This window comes from Dasypus novemcinctus, chromosome 16, assembly GCF_030445035.2.
Source record: "Dasypus novemcinctus isolate mDasNov1 chromosome 16, mDasNov1.1.hap2, whole genome shotgun sequence".
NCBI classification, from domain to species: domain Eukaryota; kingdom Metazoa; phylum Chordata; class Mammalia; order Cingulata; family Dasypodidae; genus Dasypus; species Dasypus novemcinctus.
In genome coordinates, this window is record NC_080688.1 from 52430714 (window position 1) to 52454152 (window position 23439).

The 23439-nt window shown below is 44.7% G+C and overlaps 1 protein-coding gene across 17 annotated transcripts in view; it reads left to right on the forward strand.

The window, feature by feature from the left end:
• The window catches only part of FHOD3 (formin homology 2 domain containing 3), a 537731-nt gene that overhangs the window by 326124 nt on the left and 188168 nt on the right, over positions 1-23439 (forward strand). For all 17 annotated transcript variants that reach the window (XM_058277150.2, XM_058277152.2, XM_058277160.2 and 14 more), the window contains exons 7-9: positions 8669-8780; positions 15204-15298; positions 21196-21339. In XM_058277150.2, coding sequence (XP_058133133.1) covers positions 8669-8780; positions 15204-15298; positions 21196-21339 — 351 coding nt within the window. The remainder of the gene's footprint in view (positions 1-8668; positions 8781-15203; positions 15299-21195; positions 21340-23439) is intronic.

Below are 23439 nucleotides of genomic sequence, written 5' to 3' on the forward strand. Positions count from 1 at the left end.
TTTTGCAGACAACCTGCAAACCTATTAGAGGTTGGGAGAGGAACAAGTTGATGTCTGAGCTGTCTGCTGGGTTGTTTGATAACCAATTACCCAGACCTCAGGGTCCATTCTGAACTTCTTATGTATGTCACTGAAATAAAATGTTTGAATGAGGAGTTCTTAAAGATAAGTACTCTAATGCCCTTGAAGAAATTATTTTTAGATGCCATTATGATGTGCTGGTAAGCTTGTAAACAAGGTGCCAAAGCTTTCTGTATCAAGTTATCTTCCAGATTTCTAATGCAGTTTTAATGATCAGTATCTATTTTTATACCATGCATTTATGCTTTTTTGTTTTTTAGTGGAAAAGAAAACAAATAAAATGAAGCATGTTTTCCTACTCCTTTTTGTAATTTAAATTCTGAGGTTTGGAAATTTTTAAAATATTTGTTGCATTTTAGAAAAGGAATAGGAATTTGAAGATTTTTAAATACTTTTATTTGTACTTAATGAGCAATATATTTAACTTGTTAAGTATAGTTCTTGTGTTTTTTGAAGAACAATAAAACGTAAAGTGACTTCCAGTTTGATTTTAGTGCAGAATTACTGTCTTTTATTCTGTTCTTATACATCTGGTGGTTACATTTTATCTAAAACTTAGACAGCTTTGTTCTGCAGAGGCTGACGCCATACCCCTCTGTGGGTTGACCTGGAAAATACAAAAACAACAAAACACTATGTTTACCACCATTCTGCTACCCCCCCCTCTGGCCCACTTTCCTGGTCTGGAGGTGACATTGGGACCCCAAGTTGTTTATGGATCCTGATGCCAGTCCCCAGACTGAGGCTTGACCTGAAAACTGTTACTTTGCCCATCAACAGATATCTCTGACCCTCAGAAGGTTCATGACATCTGTTTTATGCTGAGTGGGACCTGAGAGTACAAAACAATGGCTGTGGCAGAAAGTATAAGCTCAGCCAATCACCCTCAAAATGTGCTAAATAGTTTGAGATGCACAACAATTCCCATGCTGGCTGCATGTTCCTGTCGTCCACCTTCCACTCATTTAAGGGATTGTTTAGATTTTTATTATATGTTATGATTTAGCTACATGTTTTAAAATGATATAAACCATGATTTTCTTCCTTGGTTATAATGATAGAGTTGAAGTAGAATGATTATTTCCTAGAATGTAATTAGGTGAATAGTAGGTAACATGTCGTCCAAAGGTGGAGCCTAGACACCCCTCCCTGGTGTGTTTCCTCTAGCTCAAAGGAAGTGGGATTATTTGTGTGACTGGAAACCCAAAAGCCTTCTCACATCTTGAACTCCACAAAAGCCTGGAATTTCAGAACCAGCTCAAGCCTGTCCAACTCTCATCATACTTTGAGAGGTGTCTCTGGGACATACCATCTGTTGGCTCCTGTCCTCAGTGCCACGGCTCTGAGGGCCTCTTCATCAGTGCAGCGTGGTGGTGTTTGGGGTCCTCTTTCAGCAGCTGGTTGAGCATCTGCTTGAAGTCAGGACCATGGCTTCATTGTTCCTTCGTAGACCTTTGCTGTGTGCTGGCCATCTGGAAGGCATTTGAGATGTTGAAAGTAGATGCAGAGAACCTTGGGATGGGAAGGGACCTTAAATGGGGTCAGCCAGTCCACCCTTTGTCCAGGTTATGAATTCCTTCTTACAACAGCCTTAGCAAGTGGCCATTCAGAACCTCTGGAGGCCCCCCTGAATCAGTCCATTCACCTTTGGACCACTAACTCTAGAAGTGACCCTTTTGTTGTTGTGTATCTCTGTTTAACTGTTTTGTGACTGTTTGCTTTGTCTTCCATGCTGTCAGATGTTCCATGAAAATGAGAATTGATTCTTATGGATTTTCCCTTGGTGCTAAACAGATGGACAAATGAGCCCCTCAGTCACTGAAACTCTCACTAGAACATGGTGGCGTGGTGGGCAGAATTGAAATGAGCCCAGATTGGAGAGACACTGCACTGGTGTGTCCATTTGAGAAAACTGTCAGCATCTGAACTGAGCCGTGCTGTCTCTTCAGCATCTGTGCAGCTCACGCCCCTCCTCCCTCTTCACAAGCCACACTCTCGCTGTCACTGTGGACCTGCCTCTCTCATTTGTTCTGTTGTGTCCATGTTAGTTTGCCTCTCTGCAGACCTAAAGTGGGAATCTCAAGAAACACTCCTATTAGAATACCTCTAAAATAAATGCAGGTGGCATTAAGTGAGGGTTTTTAAGAGCTTTGAGATGAAGAGCGTGCTCAGACTTGATAGAGTGCGCATGTGGCATCCATTCTGGCTCCACGGCTTTGGAGGCTTTGACTACATTCCAGATACTTGAGGGCATTGAATTAAGTGCTTTCCAGATAAATGAGGGTTTGATGTAGAATTCTTTTGAAGTAATGTTTTTTCATTACTGTCAAGTCTATGCAGGGATGCTAATAAGGCATTTCTGAGGAGGAGAAGTCCTATTGAATATATTTTGATGATTAGTTAGAACATGTTTGTAATTAGTACCTTGCATTTCCATAAAATTAATATTCTAATGCTCTTTTTTTAAAAACTAGTTTCTCTAATATGTTTATTAAATTTCTGTAATAAAGTTGCCAAATGTTCATAAACATAAACTCAGATTCAATAGAAGCCAAATTCATAGAGACCTAAAATCATGAATCAAAAGGTTGGGGGACTTTTTTTAAAAGTAAAATTATAATGCCAAAAAGAGCTCCAAACAGAGCCTTACAACAAAGGGGAAAGAGACATGAACAGGCATGAAGAAACCAATAGGAAAGGAAGGCTTTGCTAGAAAACAGTAGTTTCTTAATTAGAGAGCCTCTTAAGGAAAATGGCTCAGGGATTCTGAGTCTTTAGGGCCAAGTCAGCCAAAGCCCCGGGACTGCAGATGTTCAGAAGGTGCCTTCATGGGGGCATAAGGAGGCCCTGGTGAGACCAGGTAAGGGGGGAGTGGGGCTGGGCAGCAGCCAGGTTCTTTCCCAGGAAGGCATTTAGAAGGTTTAAACCGCATAACAATAGTCCACCCACTGAGGAAGTAGCCAAGTTTGGACTTGCTAGGTTGTTGGTTTTGCTTTTTTTAAAAAATTTACTGGAAGAAACTTCTTCAGTCACTAATGCACAAAGATGGCACAGTTCATTGTCATATCTTCCCCTTCCTCTATCCCCAACCTTGTAGTTGAGAAAAATACTCGGCAATTTAATCTCTTCTTAGAGAGTAGGGGACTAAATATGGGGCTCAAGGAGCTCAAAACCCTCTAAAGAATTCAGTTCACAGTGTAGTAAGAACACAGTCATGAAAACAGAAGCCCAAGTCACTACATCCCCTCGGATTTGTGAAGTGACCTTGGTTTGGCTGAGGACCTTGATGAGGTAGCAAATGGAACCTGGGGCCAAGGTGACTTGTTTCACATAACATAATGGGGATGGACTTGGAGACTAAGCCTCAGGGAGAGTGATGAACCAGCCTGCCCTTCATGTGCAGTACTGATGGAGCAACACCTTGGGGCCAGGCACCATTCTAGATAAAACCACGACTTTGCCACTTATGTTCCAGCAGGGGACCAGAGTGAACAAATGTCTATATAGTAGTCTTTGGTCATGATAAATGATGTCAAGAAAATAAATCAGGGTGATGGGATAGTGACCAAAGGGCTCCTTTAGATGGCACAGTCAGAAGAAGCATTTCCAATGAGGGGAAATTTCTCAAATCTGAGGGATGAGAAGAGACCGGTCTTGTGAAGAGCCACAGGAAGCATGTTCCAGGCAGAGGGAATAGTCAATGAGAGGTCCCAAAGCATTAGCAAGCTTCGGTGTGTTAAAAACACTTCCATGACTCAAGAAAGCTAGATGGTTGGAGCAAACTGGGCAAGAGGGAAAGTAAGAGGAGGAGGTGAGAGAATTTGGAAGGGGCCAGGATGTAAAGCCTGCAGAAGTTGAGTTTTGTTCTATGTGCGATGGGGAACAGCTGGGGGGTGGAGAGTAGAATAGTACCATGATCAACCTGGCTGATGATTGGAGGCAAGACTGGGAGCGCTTAGGAGGCTATCATGAAGGTCCAGGGTGGACAGGGAAGATGGAGAAATGGATGGACTCAAGGCAGATCTTTTTTTTTTAATATGTATTTTGTTGGGTTTTTTTTTTTAAAGATACTTGGATTATACAAAATGTTACATAAAAAATATAAGGGATATCCATATGCCCCACTCTCTACACCTCCCACCCTTCCCCACATTAACAACTTCTTTCATTAGTGTGGTACATTCTTTGCAATTGACGAACACATTTGGCGCATTGCCACTAAGCCTGGATTATAATTTACATTGTAGTTTGTACTCTCTCCCACTCAATTCTGTAGGTTATGGCAGGATATATAATGGCCTGTATCTGTCATTGCAGTGTCATTCAGGACAATTCCAACTCCCAAAAATGCCCCCATATTACACCTCTTTTTCCTTCTCCCTGCGTTCAGCACCTCCAGTGGCCGCTGTCTCTATGCCAATGATATAATTTCTTCCATTACTAGAATCACAGTAAGTCTATAGTAGAATACCAGTAAGTCTACTCCAGACCATATTTTATCCCCCAATCCTAAGGAAGGATCCTGGGATGGTGATACCCACTCCAGCTCTAATTGAGAGGGGCCTTGATCCCATATGACTGATGGATTGGACTGTTTTGCTTGCAGTTGAAGACTCTCTTAGTTCCTTAGTATGGTGGTTGTCCATCTTTACCTCCTTGTTAGTTGTCCTAGGTGAGTCCAATGAACTGGAGAGTAGGTATTGCAACTTTGCTGATGCTCAGGGCCCAGCTGGTACATGGGAAGCCCAAAGATTCAATTCTCTTGGACATATACCTACCACCTCCAGCACCAATTACAGGTTCAAATAGAAGGGACAGAAGAGGCATGTACAGAGAAGTCACAACTGAGTCCAATGCTGTCACACTCGGGAGCACAAATTCCAAAGTAGGGCCCACTGGCAAGGCACCGAACTCCAGAGCTATCTGTCATAACCTTAGGACCTTGGTCTCCAGAACCCTCAGGAGCCCCACTGTTTGGAGTAGTGTCTACTTTGGCAGTCTATGAGATCCTGCTGAGACGTGCACAAGTGTTACACCTCAGATGACTTCCCAACTCACTTTGAAGTCTCTTAGCCATATAAACTCATTTGTCTTTACCTTTTCCCACTCTTTTTTTTTAAAGATTTATTTATTTACTTAATTTCCCCCCCCTTCCCTGGTTGTCTGTTCTTGGTGTCTATTTGCTGCATCTTGTTTCTTTGTCCGCTTCTGTTGTCGTCAGCGGCACGGGAAGTGTGGGTGGCGCCATTCCTGGGCAGGCTGCTCTTTCTTTTCACGCTGGGTGGCTCTCCTCACGGGCGCACTCCTTGCGCGTGGGGCTCCCCCACGCGGGGGACACCCTTGCGTGGCACGGCACTCCTTGCGCGCGGGGCTCCCCCACGTGGGGGACACCCTTGCGTGGCACGGCACTCCTTGCGCGCATCAGCGCTGCGCATGGCCAGCTCCACACGGGTCAGGGAGGCCCGGGGTTTGAACCGCGGACCTCGCATATGGTAGATGGACGCCCTAACCACTGGGCCAAAGTCCGTTTCCCTTCCCGCTTTTATTCAAGGTCTTTTTCCAGTTGCATTGCTAGTTGGTGCTTGGTAGTAATCCCTTGGTACCCAGGGAGGCTCATCCTTGGGAGTCAGGTCCCATGCTGGGAGTAGATAATGCATTTTTATGCAGAGTTTGGCTTAGAGAGTGGCCAATTTGAGCAACATGGAGGCTTTCAGGAGGTAACTCTTAGGCATCCTACTGCACTAGGCTAAGTGCAATTTCAAGAACAAAGGCTTATAAGCATAGTTGTCAATATCAAGTGTCTATCAATGGACCATCCTTCTTCACTAGTCATTGCCTCTGCACCTGGGGAATTGTTGCTCTCCCATTAGAGAATGTGACAGCTCTCCCCAGGATGGGAATTCAATATTCTTTCAGTTATTGTGTGAATCTCCACCTACTGTGGCAATGCCCCATGAACATTTAAACACATTTATACACCTTATATGTATGCTCAGGGCAGATCTTGAAGGATACTCTGACAGGACTGGTAGATGGATTTGTTGTAGATGGATTTGTGTCCATAGAGCCACTTAGTGGATGGTGGTGTCTTGTACTGAGATGGGGAGACTGGAAGGAATGGGCTAGGATGGCAGGTGGGTGGAATTAGCCTGAGTGAAACTCAAGAGTTCTGTTTAGGCCTTGTTGGATTTGAGCATCTGAGTAGAGAAGTCAGGAATCAAGTGGGTATAGGACTACATGGTTCAGGAGTTTGGTCAGACCTGAAGAGAAACATTTAGCATGAGGTCACAAGTGGAATTTAAAGCTAAGTGACTACATAAACTTTTCTCAAGAGTGAGTGGAAAGAAAAGGGAAGAGAGGACAGGAGTGAATGTGGAATCCTTCCCACTCTTAGCAGTTGAGTGCCCTAGGAGCCAGCAAAGAAGTGGCCACTGAGGGCAGGAGACTCTAGTCTCCCACAGTGAGAGGAAATTGCTTCTGGAGAGATCAACTAATTGTGTCATGTGCTGCTGAGAGGCTGAGCTAAAATGAGCACAGAAGTCACCACCAGATCTGACAACATTGAAGTCACTGGCAACCTTGACAGGAGCAGTTTGGCTTAAGTGACGGCAATAGAAACCCTCTTGGATTGGGTTGAGGCATCAGTGGGGAGTGAGGACATGGAGCCAGGGAGTGTGGCAACTCTTTTGAAAAGTTTTTCTATAGAGAGGAGCTGAGAAACGGCACTCTGGCTGGAGAGTAGAAAAACAGAAAAGGCAGGTGGTTTGCTAGGTGGGATGACAGGGAAGGAAAGGGCAAGGCGGTAAAGGTGTGTGCATGGCTTTGGAGAAATGACTTGGGTGGGTGTGTTTTTAAGCTGTTCACCCTGGAATGCACAGTGTAGTCTCCTCCTTGGCCTCACCTGGAAGTTACCAAACCCGCATCCCTACACCTTGATGTGAGCAGATGCTTCCAGGAGGCACTGAGTCTTCCTCAGGCTGCAGAGTAAATGATGAGCCCAGAGATGATTCTCCCCAACCTTGGCGTGGGAGGCTGAGGGGGTGGGTGATTGGTCATTGATTGACTGGCTTGGCCATTAACTGATTAATTCAATGAGCAGAAGCCTCCAAACACCCATACCCTACCAAGTGTAGTTCCAGGCCCTGCAGGCAAAATGTGAATAAGCTGCCCCACATCCACTTGAGAGCAATTACTGCCCATGCCTGGGCAGGGAGAGTGGGGGGTTGACAAGCGGACTGCGTGATTTGAGCCTGTTTACAGGAGACGACTGGTGTGGAGACCTTTGAAGGCAGGCCCACGGGTAGGAAGCTGGTCAGGGCCAAGGGAAAGGAGACATGGGTGATGGGGTGCTGCAGCACCTGGGGTGGGGGTAGGGGGTGGGCAGACCAGGCTGCAGCAGCCCCAGGGCTGGCTGAACGGGAGTTAGGAATCCTTGGCAGCTTCAACAGAGGGATTTTCTCCTGCAGAGGTCACACCTGAGGGTTAGTGACCTGTGACCTTTCTGAGGGCACAGGGTCCAGGAGCGTGAAGGTAGGCCTCTGGCCAATGTGTGGCTCCTCATAAATGCTGTGTCCTGGGCCCAGCGGGTGTGGGTTTTAAGGTCCCAGATGCTTTTACTACTTCTTTTTTTTTCCTTATTCCCCTCCCTCTCCCCTGCCCTGCTGTTTTTGCTGTGTCCATTCGCTGTGTGATCTTTTGTATCTATTTCTCTTTTTGTCTTCTCATCTTTTTCCTCTAGGATTCACCTAGATTTGATCCTGGGGACCTCTGATGTGGAGAGAGGTTCCCTATCAATTGTCCCATCTCAGTTCCTGGTCTCTGCTGTGCTTCACCTTGGCTCTCCCTTTCTTGTTGTGTCATCATTGTTGATGACTCATTTGCATGGGCACTTGGCTCGCCACGCGGGCACCCACGCGAGCACGCAGCTCGCTGTGCAGACACTCGGCTCACCACGTGGGCACTCAGCTCACTGTGCAGGCACTCAGCTCACCACGCAGGTACTGGCTTGCTGAGCAGGCACGCTTTCGCTTCTTTTTCACCAGGAGGCCCCAGGGATCAAACCCGGGTCCTCCCATGTGGTAGGTGGAGGCCCTATGACTTGGGCCACATTGCTTTTCTACTATTTGGTTCAGGTTCCTGCTTATCCTGAGCTAGCTGTGTGACCTTTAACCTTGCTGTGCCTGTTTCTTCACCAGAAAAATGGCAGTTGTGATAGTTCCTTCCTCACAGTGCCACACTTGGGATGAAATGAAATAACGGACTCAGCAGCCACTGTCATGGTTCAGTCCTCTGGGGGAGAGCTCTGGGGCCCAATGCCCTGGGTTCAAATTTTGGTTCTGCTTCATACTAGATGAGTGATCCTGGGCTGGTTAGTTTGTGCCTCAGTTTCCTGGTCCGTGCAATGGGGATAATAGTAGCTCCTGCCTCCCAGGTTCCTGTGAGATTCGAGTGAAGGAATCTGTATGAATCGCTGAGAAGGTGTCGAGGCTGCAGGAGGCTCCAGGTGCCAGCTCCTGTTAGGAGGAAGCCGCTTTCAGATGGGAAGGGCCATCTGCAGCCACATGATGGTTTTATTTTTTCTGCCCAGTTCCGCCTGGTGGTGAAGACAGCCCTGAAGCTGCTGCTCGTCTTTGTGGAGTACTCGGAGTCAAACGCACCTCTTTTAATTCAGGCCGTCTCTGAGGTTGACACAAAAAAAGGTGAGTAGTCCCCACCCCCTATTTCAATCAAAGTAAAAATGTCTAATGTAGGAAGACTTCCACACTTGTTACATTTGAAACAGTTATATGGATGTTTCATCTCCTGTGTGTGGACTTCCCACTGCAGGAAACATATTTTTTTAGAATTGTAAGTATACAAAGATTAGGGATGAAACATGGTTTGACATAAAAAAAAAAGCCCTTGTGGGCTTACCTGGACAAGTCAGAAAATGAACTAATCTTTATCCTTCTCCCCAGACCCCACCACTGCAACGATATGGAAACCGCTCCTTCTATTTCCCATCCCCCTTGGGATCTCTCGCAGGGTTGCCCTGCCTTCTTCCTCTCCTCACCTGATACAACGCTGCATTGATTCCTCCTCCTGGGTATTCCTTGAACCTTCTCCCTTCCGTCCCTCCATGTCATTGCCTCACCTTAATTGGGGCTTCTTTGTCTCTCACCACCCGGCATCATTTATCACCCTAAATGCTGCCCTGGTCTCTGCTAATGGCAGGACTTTTCCAAAACAAATTTGGTCACATCGTTCCCTTTTTAAAACCTGCCATTGGCTTCCCAGTGCTTGCAGATAAAGCCCAATTCCCATGGCCCTGTGCACCTGCCAGCCATACCTCCCACCTGCCCTGCACCACACCCTCCTTCCTTGGCCAGATCGCATGTGCTCTCAAAGTTCCCTGAGCCCCTCTCTTGCTGAGCTGTCATCATTGCCCGTCTCTGTCTCTCCGTGTGTGCCTTCCCCCAGGGCAGGGGTCTGTCTCTCATCTTGGTGTCCCACCTGGCCCTTGCAGGCAGTTGTTCCACACATAACTGGTGAGAAATAAGCTTTGGGTCTGATTTAGTGGGTAACAGATTGTGGCTCTTATAATATCACGAAACCTGAAGCTAAAGTGCCGGTTAGTTGGTTTTGTCTTGTCTTTTTTTTTTTTCCTTTGTTTTTCTTCCCAGTAGGACTCAATCATTATTATCCCCATACAGATTTGATGAACAAAAACTTGACATTAATTTATTCTTTGTATGATTATAACAGTAATACCTATAGAAAATCTGAAGAAAAATATACAGTATAAAAAAAGCAATAAAAAATTCCCCTCTAATTTCACCTGGCAGAGATAATGCTGTTACATGTTCGTGTGCAGTTTCATGTGTATGTGCTTATGCAGAAATCTGCTAAGATCTGTCCAAAGGAAACTAGAGGCCTAAATAGCACTCCTTGATTTGAACCATTCCTATGTCTGACTTAGCACTGCTCAGAGACCCACTTTCTAGCTCCGAATCCAAAGGCAAGAGAAAGTGGCTTACTAGTTGCTTTGAAAGTTTGAGTGCACACTCACAAAAGCCATCCTGGACCATGAATGGGGCTCCCATACCCTCCTAAGCATACACAGACAGCTGTCACAACAGATGGTTGATTTCAGGCCAGGAGGCGGCACCAGGCCTCTGTGTTGGGGGGCGGGGGCGGGTTGTGAAGGAGACAAACCTGCTTGCCAGGTCAGGGGTTGCAAGTCCAGGAGGTAGATCTCAGATAGGAGGGTATGCTGCATGTTGCCTTCTGCTGCCAGGTGCAAACACCCTCTGGCTGAGTATAGATCATGGAGCTGGCTGATAATCTTTAATGAAAACTGCCCATGGTCAGAAACCAGGGCTGTTTTCCAAGGCCAGTTAATTAGGTATAGCCATGGGTAGGGGTTTTAGAAGACAGCAAAGTAAATCCTTCATCTGTCCTCCAACTCTGGCATTACTTTAGGTCAATTAATGGCTCTTCATCTTCCTGTCCTAAATTCCAGGTAACCTGTGGGCCCTTGTCATGTTACAGGGGGCAGCCTTCTCGTGACCTTGGGGATCTCCTTTGGCTTTGCTGAACTGGAAGCTCAGGTCCCTTGTTGTCCACATTTGTGTAGGGCATGATATTCAGGGGTAGAGGAGCGACCCAAGATGAACCCAGGGCCTCACACCCCACATCCAAGTCTCTGTCCACAGACCCAGCCATAGTCTCTGCTCTGTTCTGCATTGCTCTACCAAGACAAATGATGACCGTAATTCCCCAGTGTGTAAAAATTTTTACCAAAGAAAGTAAATGAATTATTTTCTCATTTATTATGATTTTTGTCTGTAAAATTTCTTAAACTTTTGGTAACTGGTATCATCTGTCTGCTACTGAGCACTGGCAGCTGTTAAAAAAAAATGGGAAAGTACTAATGGAAAAACTCAGAAATAACTAATCATATGGCTTCGATAGCATGTTTCTTTATGGACATGTGTGGTCTTGGCTGTGCTTTTATTATGCATACATATAACATCATCCTATTTTACTGCTAGTAAAATTGTTCCTGAATCATATGATGGAATTAAACTTATAAATATATCACGGTGTTCTGCAGAGAACAGCACGATTTCCAGGTGCGCTTCCACCGAGCAGGTTTGGAAGCAGCCCTCCAATTCCCTCTCAGCTGAGTGAGAGAGCAGACAGATGCCAGAGGTGACTGAGGCCAAACCGAGCATGTCTGTTTGCACACAAGTCTATAAATAAGCCATAAATTTCACCCTTCAAAGTAGGTTTAGACTCATTCCTCTGGCAGGGGAGAGGAGTAAAGAGTGGAGAATGGACAAGTTCAAATATAGACCTCTTTTTTTAGTAGAAAGGAATTCATTTGGGATGATAAACACTGTCTGATTTAAAGAATCAACAAATAAAATCAACAGATAAACTATGGGTCCTCAAAAGTCACTACCACCTAAAGCAAATGCAGTGGTCCAGAACACATTCCTCTGGTTGCTTTATAAACACTGAGCATGCTGCACCCGGCATAACCAGAGGGTTCATTTATTTACCCTCCAGCCAAAGGTGGGCCAGTCAGGGAACAAGGATAAAGCTGAAGGGATCTAAGTCCATCAATAGGGGCTAATAAATATTTATGAAAGAATGAAAAGAAAAAATAGAGCCAGGCAGTTGGTACTTTTTCTGAGAGGCTGGGATGAAAAAGTAGATTTGAGTTAGTCTCTGGGCTATGCAGGGCACCACGCCTGGGTCCTTCTCTTGGCCTGGCATCTTCAAGTCACTTTCCCTTTCTAGTGGTTGCTGATGGGAAGAGAGAGGGGCAGTAAGCACTCGTGGAAGTCCATGAAGCAGCCTTGCTTTGACCCTGTGCCCTCATCAGACTCCCTGTCCTTGACCTTTCTCCTGTGATAGTCCACAGGAGACTGATTTAGAGCCTTTTGCCCCTCGGGTAGGGGTGGCCTTCCCTCTGACTGTACAGATTTCTCTCAGACAGAGAGCAGGCAAATGACCAAACTAACTTAATTGGAAATTTCGACCATAAATTTTGAGTTCCACTAATTTGGTTCAGCACTTCTTTTGAAGAAATTCCAAGCTTTCATTCGAATGTAAGGTGATGAGATACGACATATTTCTTAAACATATGTATCACACATGATTAGCAGGAGGGGAAATCTGGCTGTCCTTTCAAGCAATCCCGTGTCTGGCTTCTGCTTGAGGATATATCCATCTGGGAGGCACATATAAATTATGATGGAAGTTAGAAGTTGACAGAACAAAAGCTCTACTTCCATTATTATTTATAGCAGGTGAATTAAGAAAAGTGTTTACGAATCTTGTCGAAAGGTATGGAACGTGCTGCGAGAAGCTTCTATTTGAGTTCAGGCCAATGCATGTATAAGGCTTTGTGCTATCTTATTTTCCTTGTTTAATGCAGAGACTGAGGGGAAAGGAAGAGGGAAAAAGGTATTGAGCAATTTATTCAGTGCTTCTTTGGATTAAGAGATAGGCACTATGGTGTGGTGGGAAGAGGGCTGGGAGCCTGTGTGGAAGGCCTAGTGTGTAAGCTTATGTGCCGCTGCCACCAACAACCTTTCTAATTAGGTATTTGAGAGCCTACCCTGTAAAAGACACTGTCTTAAGCATTTTTCATGTATAACTCATCATTTGACAAATATTTGAGTACTGACAATGTGCTTGAAACAAAGATCCTTGTTCCATTTTCCCAGTGTTGGGGTGGGTGGAGTTGGAGAGACAGACATTATGATTAGTAAATTATCACCTGATGTACACCATCAGTGCTAAGGAGAAAAGACGGTATATGGCCTTAGTGAAACCTCACAGTAATCCCCTAAGGTACATATTAACAGAGTCTCCTGAGCCTCCATTCATTCTCTACTTTGGGGCTCAGATTCTTTTTCTTTTATGTGCAGGTGTAGGATCGTAAGACTTATGATTCTAGTGCAGGAACCCCCCCCCCACACACACACACCTCCTGCTCCCTCCCCCAGACACTGTTTGGAGCAAGCAACAGGGAGGGGGAGAAGTTGGCCATGGCATTGCTTAGTTCTGACTGGAGGCAACTCCCAGGAAAATTGAAAATGCTGGTACTTAACAAAGGCCTAGCTTGAGCCCAGCTAAGGGTAGTTGGGTTCAACCTACTGTTCCCTCTCCTTCATCTTCATTCTTTTAAATAGTTCCTGTTTTCTGGTCCCAAAACAATCAAAGGAGAGTGACATTCATCCCAATGGTACAAGAATGTATGCAAGTTTACAGACTTGAAAATTCTCAAATGGGTATTAGGGAATCAAATATCACAGGGGAAGAACACATTTTTCATTAAATTCAGTGTTTGAGTATTTTTATTTTGAAGGATAAAATTGGGTACATGTGTGTATATGAGATGTGCACATGTACATGCTTCTTCACTGTGCGGTCTCCCTTTTAACCGTAGGAGGGTGAGCCACTAGAACACATGTTTTATAGGAAGGTTTGGTGCCAAGTGTGGGTGACATCAGTCGCACCTGTTATAAACAAAAGCAGAGGCCCTCAGAGCTCTTGAACTGCACGTTGGCAGTGAGACCCAAGACTTACTGACCAAACTGATGGACTCTTTTAAGGTCAGAAAGAGTAACTTTGTTGGAGTTCAAAAAACCATTCCACTGTGGTTGTTGACTTCAAAGTAGTTTGAGGATGAATATCAACAAGAAGATAATTAAGCAGTTAGCAGACTAAGGAGCATGCTATTGTGTTTAGAGTTAAAAAGCATCATAGAAGCTTGCCCAATTCTCACCGGATGGGTGAGTTGGTCCAAGCAACAGGTTTTCTGTTCAGTTGCTGGGAGAGGGTATGATCTCTATTCTTTCTTTTTTAACTGTCCTGTCTTTGCCTCTTTTATTACTGTGTGTATCTACTTCACTGGCTCCTTTTAAACTGCTCCAGCCTAACCCTCTCCATGCCTACTCAGGCTTCTCCATTCACTATTCAGCGACATTTTACTAAACATCTACTATATGCCAGGCTTTATAATAGCTTAGAGACAAGACAGATATCTTCTTTGCCATTGGGGAACTTTTGTTCTCCAGCTATAAAATTAGCTCTGGCCTAACTTTTTCGAGGAGAAGCATTTGGAAGCCACTGGTCTTAGGTTATTTGAGAATTTACTTTTATCAAGAAAAATAAACAATAGACCCTTGTGATCTTTATAGAGAAAGCAGAAAAGCAGTTCATGCATCATACCTGTCAAGCCAAGGCATTGCTTCATTTCATTTCACTTCAAATATTTATCTTAGTCATAGGAAAAGTGTAAGAGGGTCATGTCCCCTTTGTAGACTTGCACTTGGCTTGATGATTTGGAAGGTGAAGCACTTTCCTGTCTTCTCTGGGAGGCTGAGGATAATATTTCATGCGTCTTCCTCTGCAGAACCCCACTCAGGAGCCACCCCCACAGCAGGTGACCTCCCTCACTGACTGATGGGCTTGTGCCTCTTCGGAGTTGTTACTCTGTGCTGAGGTGCGTTCTTATATTCATGCCCAAGTGCTCTGTTAGATTCTAACCCTCTTGAGGGCAGCCTCCCTAGACCCAGGTCCTTGTCCCTGGCAGGTGCCTCACAGTATTTGTGCCTTGATTGAATAAGGACAGTATACTTCTGTTCTTGAAATGCTTGCTGGACAGTGTTGCACTGATATCTCTTGGAGTCCACTGCTAGAGTGAATGTCAAGATTTCCCACAGCCCCTTACCTTGCAGGACATCATGACCTGCTGATGGACGTACAAAGAATACTTACCAAGAGTTTTCTGCACTCCATGGGTGAAACAAAAGGCCCAAAAAGTTGTAGATGAATCGGTTTTTAAAAAAACTGAAGTATTTACTACAGAGGGAATTTTTCAAGCAAGTAGAGAGGCATCCTGAATGGAAGAGTATACATTTTCACAAGGATTATGTGGTGTAGAGGTGCCTATTATGAAATATTCTTTCAGAAGCATGCTCAAGTCTTCTCTAAGAGTATTTGGAATTGGGTGTCCAGAAGATGCAGTGGATACTGGGTGATAAGTCCTTGGATAACCTGTGATGAGAGTTGAAGAAGGACCATTAAATTGCTGCCTCTAATGCTTTTTGCTTTCCTTGTAGGCGTCAAAGCCTGGTCAAACATCATGGAAATACTGGAGGAAAAAGACGGGGTCGATACAGAGCTGCTGGTTTATGCGATGACTTTAGTAAACAAGGTTGGTTGATGTGTAGAAGGACAAGTTGCCCTCTCTGTGGATCTCCATCCTGGTGGTGGGCATGGGGCTGCAGCTTCTTCACAGACCAGACCTGGTATGCCCAGGCCTGCAAAGGCCTGGGGGCGTCTGCACGATCTCTGTGCTTTTTTTCTAATAAAGCTAGAAAGGTGACAGAATGTCATGACTACTTTTACTATCAAGATGCCCCCTTAAAAACATTTCCTTAAGAATATCTGTAGTAAGTTATATTCTAAGGAAATTGTTTACAAGTTGGGGAGCAAGGAAGAAAACTCTCCTTCCACTGTGTATTGAATGTGACTGCTGGGAAGAGATAAGAATTCCCAGGGTGGGGCTGGGCCCCATTCTCATTTTATGATGGTGGCCACACCTTTTGCTCCCATTTCTCCCACCACTTCCCCCTTCACAGGGCTTCTGGCCAGCCAGCAGCAGCTCCCAGTGCCCATCCCGAGAGGGGCTGCTCTGTGGCAATGGGCTGCCTGCTCACCTGGGACAGGACCAGTTTCAGGATTGCAGGTCTCTCGTTCCTGTGCCTGGTCCCTTTCTTCCCCTCTGGACTACCTGTCCCCGCCCCAGGCACCACATCAACCATGCCAAGGACCTTCCGTGCGCACTCTCCAGGCTGCTGGGTGCAGCCTGCAGGACCACTGTGGTGATGCTCCTTCTTCAGAGAAGTCCCAGAATGGTTTTCTGAAATGTAACTAGAGAAACGCTTCACCAGATGAACTGGGAGGACAAATTAGTAGAAGATAATACACTTTGGAGGGAGTAACGTCTCCGACTAGATATTGATATGTGCAGACTCTAAGGATTAAAACACTATGGTCCTGAAAAACAAAAAACAAAAAACAAAAAAACACTATGGTCCTGGCTCATTCATCAGCCAGACAGATGACCAGCAGAGGAGGTGTGACACAGACCCCGGTAGACAGAACAGCTGGTTGCCATACGACCAAAATCAATGGGGATGGATAGCTTTGGAAAGTTTTGCTAAACAGAAAAAAAACAAAAACATATTTTGAACATATATCTAAATAAATTCCAGGAGAGCGGCTGTAGCTCAAGTGCAAAACAAACAAATGAAAAAACTAACTCTTATCGGGGAGCAGATGTAGCAGGGGCTGAGCACCTATTTCCCATGAACCGGTCCTGGGTTCAATGGCCAGTACCTCCTAAAAAGTAAAAAAAATAAATAAATTCCAGATAAAGAATCAAATGTAACAAATCGAACCATACAAAAATGGAAAGGAACCAAGAGGTGAAGTTTATTTTAATTTTTTTAAAAATGGAAAAGATTCCAAAGGGAAGGACTTAAATATTTGCATAAAATTGTAAAAGGTCTTATTTGTAAAATGCAAATGACAAATGGGAAAATGGTTGGCAAAAAAATAGAGCAGAAAACAATGCTACCTTAAATATATTAAGAATCCAGTAGATAGAGGACATTAAACCTCACTTAGAATAAAAGAAACATGTCGTAAAACAGCAAGATGTTTTTCCTGGTCACCTTGGCAGTGATTGCTTTTTAATAAAATATGATTTGTCGGGGAGGACACAGGAAACTTTCCTACAGTCCTGGTGGGAAATGTGCACAGCTATTCTGGAAGGTAGTCCAAAGAATTATGGTTTTGTTTTCAAATCTAATTATGAGTTTATTTGGCCATGGTTTTTTTTTAAGCAATTTTTTGTCACTTTTTGACATAGAGATTTTCAGTCAGTTTAATTACTTTTACACTTACATATGTCTTAGAAGCATAACTTCCAGACTCTTATCTCTTCCGCACAACCAGTAGAGAAAAAGTGGAGATTCAAGTCATCGATTTCCTGTCGTTTTCAGTCACTGACATTGTTTTGGAAAACCTTGACTTGAGTGAAAATGAAATTTCCACTCTCACAGTGTTATCCAGTGTAAGGTTTCATCTGCGGAGGCTGCCTGGCCATTCTTGCAGCCTCTGCTGTGCTTCACTTCTGGCTTGGCGTCACATGGCATCTCATGTGCAGAAACTCCTCCCTGGCTCTTACTCTTCTGGCAGTCTTGCTCATCCTCTTAGTTCTGGACCAGGAGAGCCCAGAAGGTCTGTGAGGACGTTGCTCCAAATGGAATCCTTTGCTCAAAATGGTCAAGAGACGGCTGGCACCCACTCTGGTTTTGTTTTGGTTATGTTGAATTTAGTAGCATTCATTGCCATACAAAAAACCAAAATAATATCACAAAAACAAATTGAAATGCTAATATGGATCTGGAAAAATTCAGACTCTGGAATCTGGGAAATTATCTTTAATTAATTATCAATAATTAATTGTCAGGCGGGTTCTAACCTTTGCTTGCAACAAAATGAAAGATGGCTGAATTATGTGAATTCCAAAAAAATGGAGTGTCATTTTTAGGATAAGCAAACAAATTCTAACCTAAGGCTGTGAGACACATCTGCTCTTTCTGTTAAATAGGGACATTAACAGAGCTCAGATTCATCTCTCCCCCACTTACCCTCATCAGAAGATGTGAGGGAACATCAGAAATTCATGATTTTCTCACCCTCCAAGGCGACACTTTACCATGCCCTGACTTGGTCCAGTTGAAATCTCCTTACTGGAAGTCCCTCACCTTGGGGTACTCAGGTATTGACCACCTTGTAGGATAGGATGAGGCAGATGAGGAGTGGGGGAGATGAATGACAAGAGGGGTGACTGTGGGGCTTAGAGCAGTCAAACAAAGCAGGGCCCCAGGGAGCCCTGGGCTGGGTGCGGTAGTGTAGATGGGATTCACATGGAGTATTGGCCTTAGTTTTTATGTTCAGTTTTATTGCTTTTTAATTATGTAGCAAAGTTGACTTTTTCTTTTGGAAGGTAGATAGTTGTGTGAGTTTTAATGCATGCATGGATGTGAGTAAGCCCCACAATCAGGTTACAAAACAGTTCCATCTTCCCCCCAAATCCCTGCTGTGTTGCCCTTTTACAGTGACATGCTTTTCCCACATTCACAGGCCCTGGTGACCACTGATCTGTTCTCTCTTGCTCTAGTTTTGTCTTTTATGAGAATGTCAAGTGGAATCATAATGTAGCCCTTTGAGCCTGGCCTCTCTCACTCGGCCTCAGCAACGTGTGCTAGTTAGCGTGTATCAGCATCGCTCCTTGCCACTGCCAGGAAGTATCCTCCTGTATCGTTGCAGCACAATTTGTTTATCCGTTTCCTCATTGAAGATTTGGGTGTTTACAGGTTTTGACTTTCACAAAGAATGCTGCTGTGAATGTTCGTGTGCAGTTTTTGCCACACTGATTTTAGCATACAAGAAAAATTTGATGGAAACAGTGAAAACTCAGGGAAGGAAAAATATAGTGTCAATTAGGACAGAGAATTTCCCTCTGAGAGATGCCTGTAAAGATTTATTTGTGCTCAGCCCTGTCGAGACGAAGTCAGAGATGGAAGAAAGGCGAGTACCAGGTGGCAGGCAGCTATGCTCCAGCATCTGAGAGGGAAGGTTCCAAGAGACATTGCCACACAGATTTTTCTGGAGTAGCCGCCATCTTTGCCAGAAGTAGGTAACTTAGCAGTATGCATGCCAGGTTGGAAATGGGAGGGACAGGGCCTGGGGAGAGAAGGAACATGGGGAAATCTGCTGAGCTTGGTAGAGAATCAGTTGAAGATAGATGGCTGTGGGTTTCTAGGATATGTCATCCCCTCCCTGTGCAGGAGAAAGACATTTTATTTGTTCAACTTTTTAAACTGGTGGCAAAAAAAAACTACCTTCCCTGCAGCCACATAGTTCAAGCCTGAACTTTTCGTTGTGGAAATGATAAATGACCTCTTAATACCTCATATCGAGGCCGATTATCCAGGAAGGGCTCCCTGGGTCTGTTTCAGTTCTGTAGACCTAATTGTTTAATTATTAAATAGTGATCTCCTCCACATTCCCTAAATCCGCCCCCACCCCCCACCCCCACATTATGGTTGGACTTGCTAAGGCCATAGACATTAGGGCTCGGAATTTTACCCCCTGGAAACTTCAGAATGAAAGAACCTCAATTGAGTCCCAGCAGGGAAAAAGGGGAAGAAAGAAGGGGAGCATAGCAATGAGGAGACAGCCAGAGGCTTCTCTGCGTGCCACATCCTGGCCCCCATGCTGTCTGGAAGGTTTGGATTCTAAGACTCAATGCCAGCTCTTTGGGTTTCCTCCAGTTGTGCTTCCTGCAGAGTCAGCAGTCAGCCGTCAGCTCGGGCCTCTGATTGTTGGCTCTGCCTGGACCTTGTATAACCGTTTCCCTCTCCTTGTCTTTTAACAAGTACTAGAGTTTTCACAAAAACCAAGGGATAAAATTGTCCTGATGACAGAATTCTTTGGGCGCATAGTTTCTCAATTAGTTCTGGAAGAAGGGGCAGCTCAGTTGACTGTTACTGTCCGGGAGGGGCCTCGTTTCCGTTCTTGGCTGCTTCCTGCAAGCACCTCCGTGCAGCTTCTAACTGATTCACAGCCTCCTCTTCTCTGTCCTTACTGGGAACCTCAATTAATTAAGCTCTTTTTATTAGTTTCTTATGTCAACAGCATATGCTCAACATAGGGAAAAAGCCATTATTTGGGTTATGGATAGAGACATTCTTTCCAGAATTACTAGCCCCCAGACCCAAGCAAAGGTGAAGTTGGTGCTGTGAAATGATCCTTGTGAAGGATCTTTCTGCCAAGGCAAGCCACCATATTTAGAATTGTTTTGAAATGTATGTAGTGTTCTTGGTAAGTAAGCAAAGGTAGTGAAGTAAGCAGGAAGTAAAGACCTGCATCTGCAATTCCAGGCTAGACTAAATTGTGGAGAACACATGTACGTGCAAGGAGAGGAGGCTGGAAGAACAGCTGGGAGCCCAGGTTTTACCTATTGCTTTTGTGATTCTTGCTACCCCAGGCAAATCCCTTCCTTCCCCAGGCCTTCTGCCCCCTCATCTCTAGAGATAAGGGGCTTTGACTCAATCACCTTGAGGGTCTGCCTAGCCTGGAGTCTGATCCTAGACATCATCCTTTTTTAAAAGAATTCAAGGAGAAGGGAGCTTTTTCTTTCTTGGCTTATCTTTTTGTCTCTTTGTTGCTGCTTTGAGATTTCTTATTTTCTGATAAATTTCATATACCAAAGGAGGCCCTAATGAATTGAGATAAGGGGGATTGTCCAACACCAGCTATTAGCTTATTGATTTTAATAGGTGTTTCTAATCACTAAGTACATTTGTTATCGCTTGTCTCATAACACTACCACATATTTAGTGGCTTCAAACAACCCCTATTTACCATCCCCCAGTTTCTCAGGGTCAGGACTCCAGTCACAGTCCAGCTGGGTCCTCTGCTCAGGGTCTCACGGGGCTGCGGTGAAGGTGTCGGTGGGGGCTCAGGCTCCTCCTCCAAGCTTCATTTCCTCACAACTGCAGAGCTCATGGTTCGCTGCTGCTTCAAGGCCCGCAGGTAATGCCTCTTACTTTAAGTCTCTGAGCTCCTGCAAAGAAGACCCAAGGCCCACCCGAGGATGTTGGGTCCACCCAGGATAGCCTCTGACTTTGATGAGCTCAAAGGCAGCTGGTCTGGGACCTTAATTACAGCTGCACAATCCCTGCACCTTTGCCGTATAATCTCACCGATTACAGGCGTGACAGCGCACCCGTGAGAGGATCCTGCCCGCCTTCAAGGGGAGGGGTTCTACAGGACGTGTACAGCGGGGGACAAGTGTCTGGGGGCTCATGCTGCCTTCCATGCTAAAGACATTTTTGGCCAAATGAACTTGTCATCTATCTTGCTTTGTTCCGTGTTATAACGGGGGCCACTGGCTACCATGTGAAAAATACCTTGCCATTCAGAGAGGGAGCCCTAAAAACATGCCTGTGTCTGGTTCTTCTTTACTTCCAGACGCTGTCAGGATTGCCCGACCAAGACACCTTCTATGATGTGGTGGACTGCCTGGAGGAGCTGGGCATTGCGGCCGTGGCACAGCGGCACTTGAACAAGAAAGGGACTGACCTGGACTTAGTGGAGCAGTTTAACATTTATGAGGTAACGGAGCATGTTTTTTTTTCAATGCATGATATGGCCTTAAAAAATGGTCGAAGTGTGACCTCAACCAGTGGTTCTGAGTGTGGTGTATGAGCATCAGCATCACCTGGGAACTAGTCAGAAATAGAAATTCTCACACCCCACCCAACATTGTGACTCAGAAACCCTGGGTGTGGGACCCAGCAATCTGTGTTGTAACAAGCCCTCTGGGTGGTTCTGGCACCCACTTCAGTTTGAGAACTACTGGTCTGGGTGAAACTTGTTGCCATTTTATTTTAAAGGACATGCATGCTGTCAGCAGCACCTTTACTCAGGGTGAGAGAGAGATCACATTAGTTACTTACACCTGATGGAAGACGGGGAACTGCAGGCAGGGCTGACTGCATGATTTATAGGTCCCAGGGCAAAATTAAAATGCATGTCCTTTGTTAAATAAAGCAAGAAAAGTGCTGTGAAAAGTTCTAAACGTCTTTTACTTTCTTCTGCAGTCTCATTTTGTTATGGTGTTTTGTATTTTCTGGCATGAATTTTACTTTTCACCTTTATGTTGTGGAATGCCAATTTAGAAGGCAAGTGCATTTAACTTATATGCAGAATCACTAAAATTAACACCGTTCATCTTTTATAGCTCCTACATGCATATGTATTTCAATCTTACATAACACTGGAAACACTGCAAGAAACTAACCCAACTGTTTTATTTCACTTCTCAGTACATGCACAATCTACCAACACTGTCTACTTTCATTTTACAGATAAATAAGGAAGGACTGTGTCATGGACACAACATACTTTCTTCTACTCACTGAATTCTCATGTATTATGGGTCAACTAGAATTCTGTGCTCCTGGGTGGCAAGGAATGGCAGATGTGCATCTTGCACATATCTCCTCCACTCAATGTGCATGTTCCATTGTCTCATTAGACTTCACTTACAAAAGGTTTCAAGATGGCGACTGCAGAGCATTAAACCAAGCTCAGAGCCCTTCTGTTTGGATTACGCGTTATGGCTTCATGGCTTGTGGGTTAATTGTAGGACAAATGCCCCATGTTAAAGTTACTTATCTGTTGCAAGTCTTGTCTGGATTCTAGAGGAAGGTTTGGGTACATTTTGTGAGTGTGATCCCTAACAACCCATTCTCTTCCCATGGCCTGTGGGGGATGGAATCTGGAGATGTGTTTTCTCTTAGATAGCTGCTGGTATAACTTTAACAGAAAAGTTCATTCCTCTGGGCCTGAGCTTGCACAAGAGTGGTGCTGAACCAGGCAATCCTTGACATTCCATCAGTGGCATTCTGTGGATCTGTCACTGAAAGAGGCTCTGGGGTCTCTATCCTGCCATTTCCTTTAAGGTTTCTATTTTCATTTTTATTATTTTTATTTATTTCTCTTCCCTTCTCCCCATTGTCTGCTTTCTGTGTCCATTTGCTGTGTGTTCTTCTGCATCCACTTGCATTATCTGGCAGCACTGGGAAACTGTGTCTCTTTTTTGTTGCGTCATCTTGCTGCGTCAGCTCTCTGTGTGTATGGCACCACTGCTGAATGGGCTGTGCTTTTTCCACGTGGGGCAGCTCTCCTTGCAGGGTGCACGCCTTGCTCGTGGGGCACAGCACTCCTTGTGTGTGGCAGCACTGTGCACGGGCCAGCTTACCACGTGGGTCAGGAGACCCTGGGGATCGAACCCTGGACCCTCCTTATGGTAGACAGACACTCTATCAGTTGAGCCACATCTGCTTCCCTGTTTTTGTTTTTAGATATAATTTATATAGTACAAAATTCACTATTTTAAAGTGTGCAACATTTTTTTTTTGCACATTCATAAGGTTGCACAACCATCACCACTTTCCTATTCAAGAACATTTTCATCACTCCAAAAAGAAATACTGTATCCATTAGCAGCCACTCCCCATTGTCCCTGGCCCCTTTTGCCTGGCAACCACTACTTTACTTTCTCTCTGTATGGATTTGCCTGTTCTCAACATTTCATATAAACGGAGCCATACAATATATAGTCTTTGTGACTAGCTTTCACTTACCATGTTTTCAAGGCTTATCCATATTACAATATGTATCACTACTTTATTCATTTTTGTGGCTAAT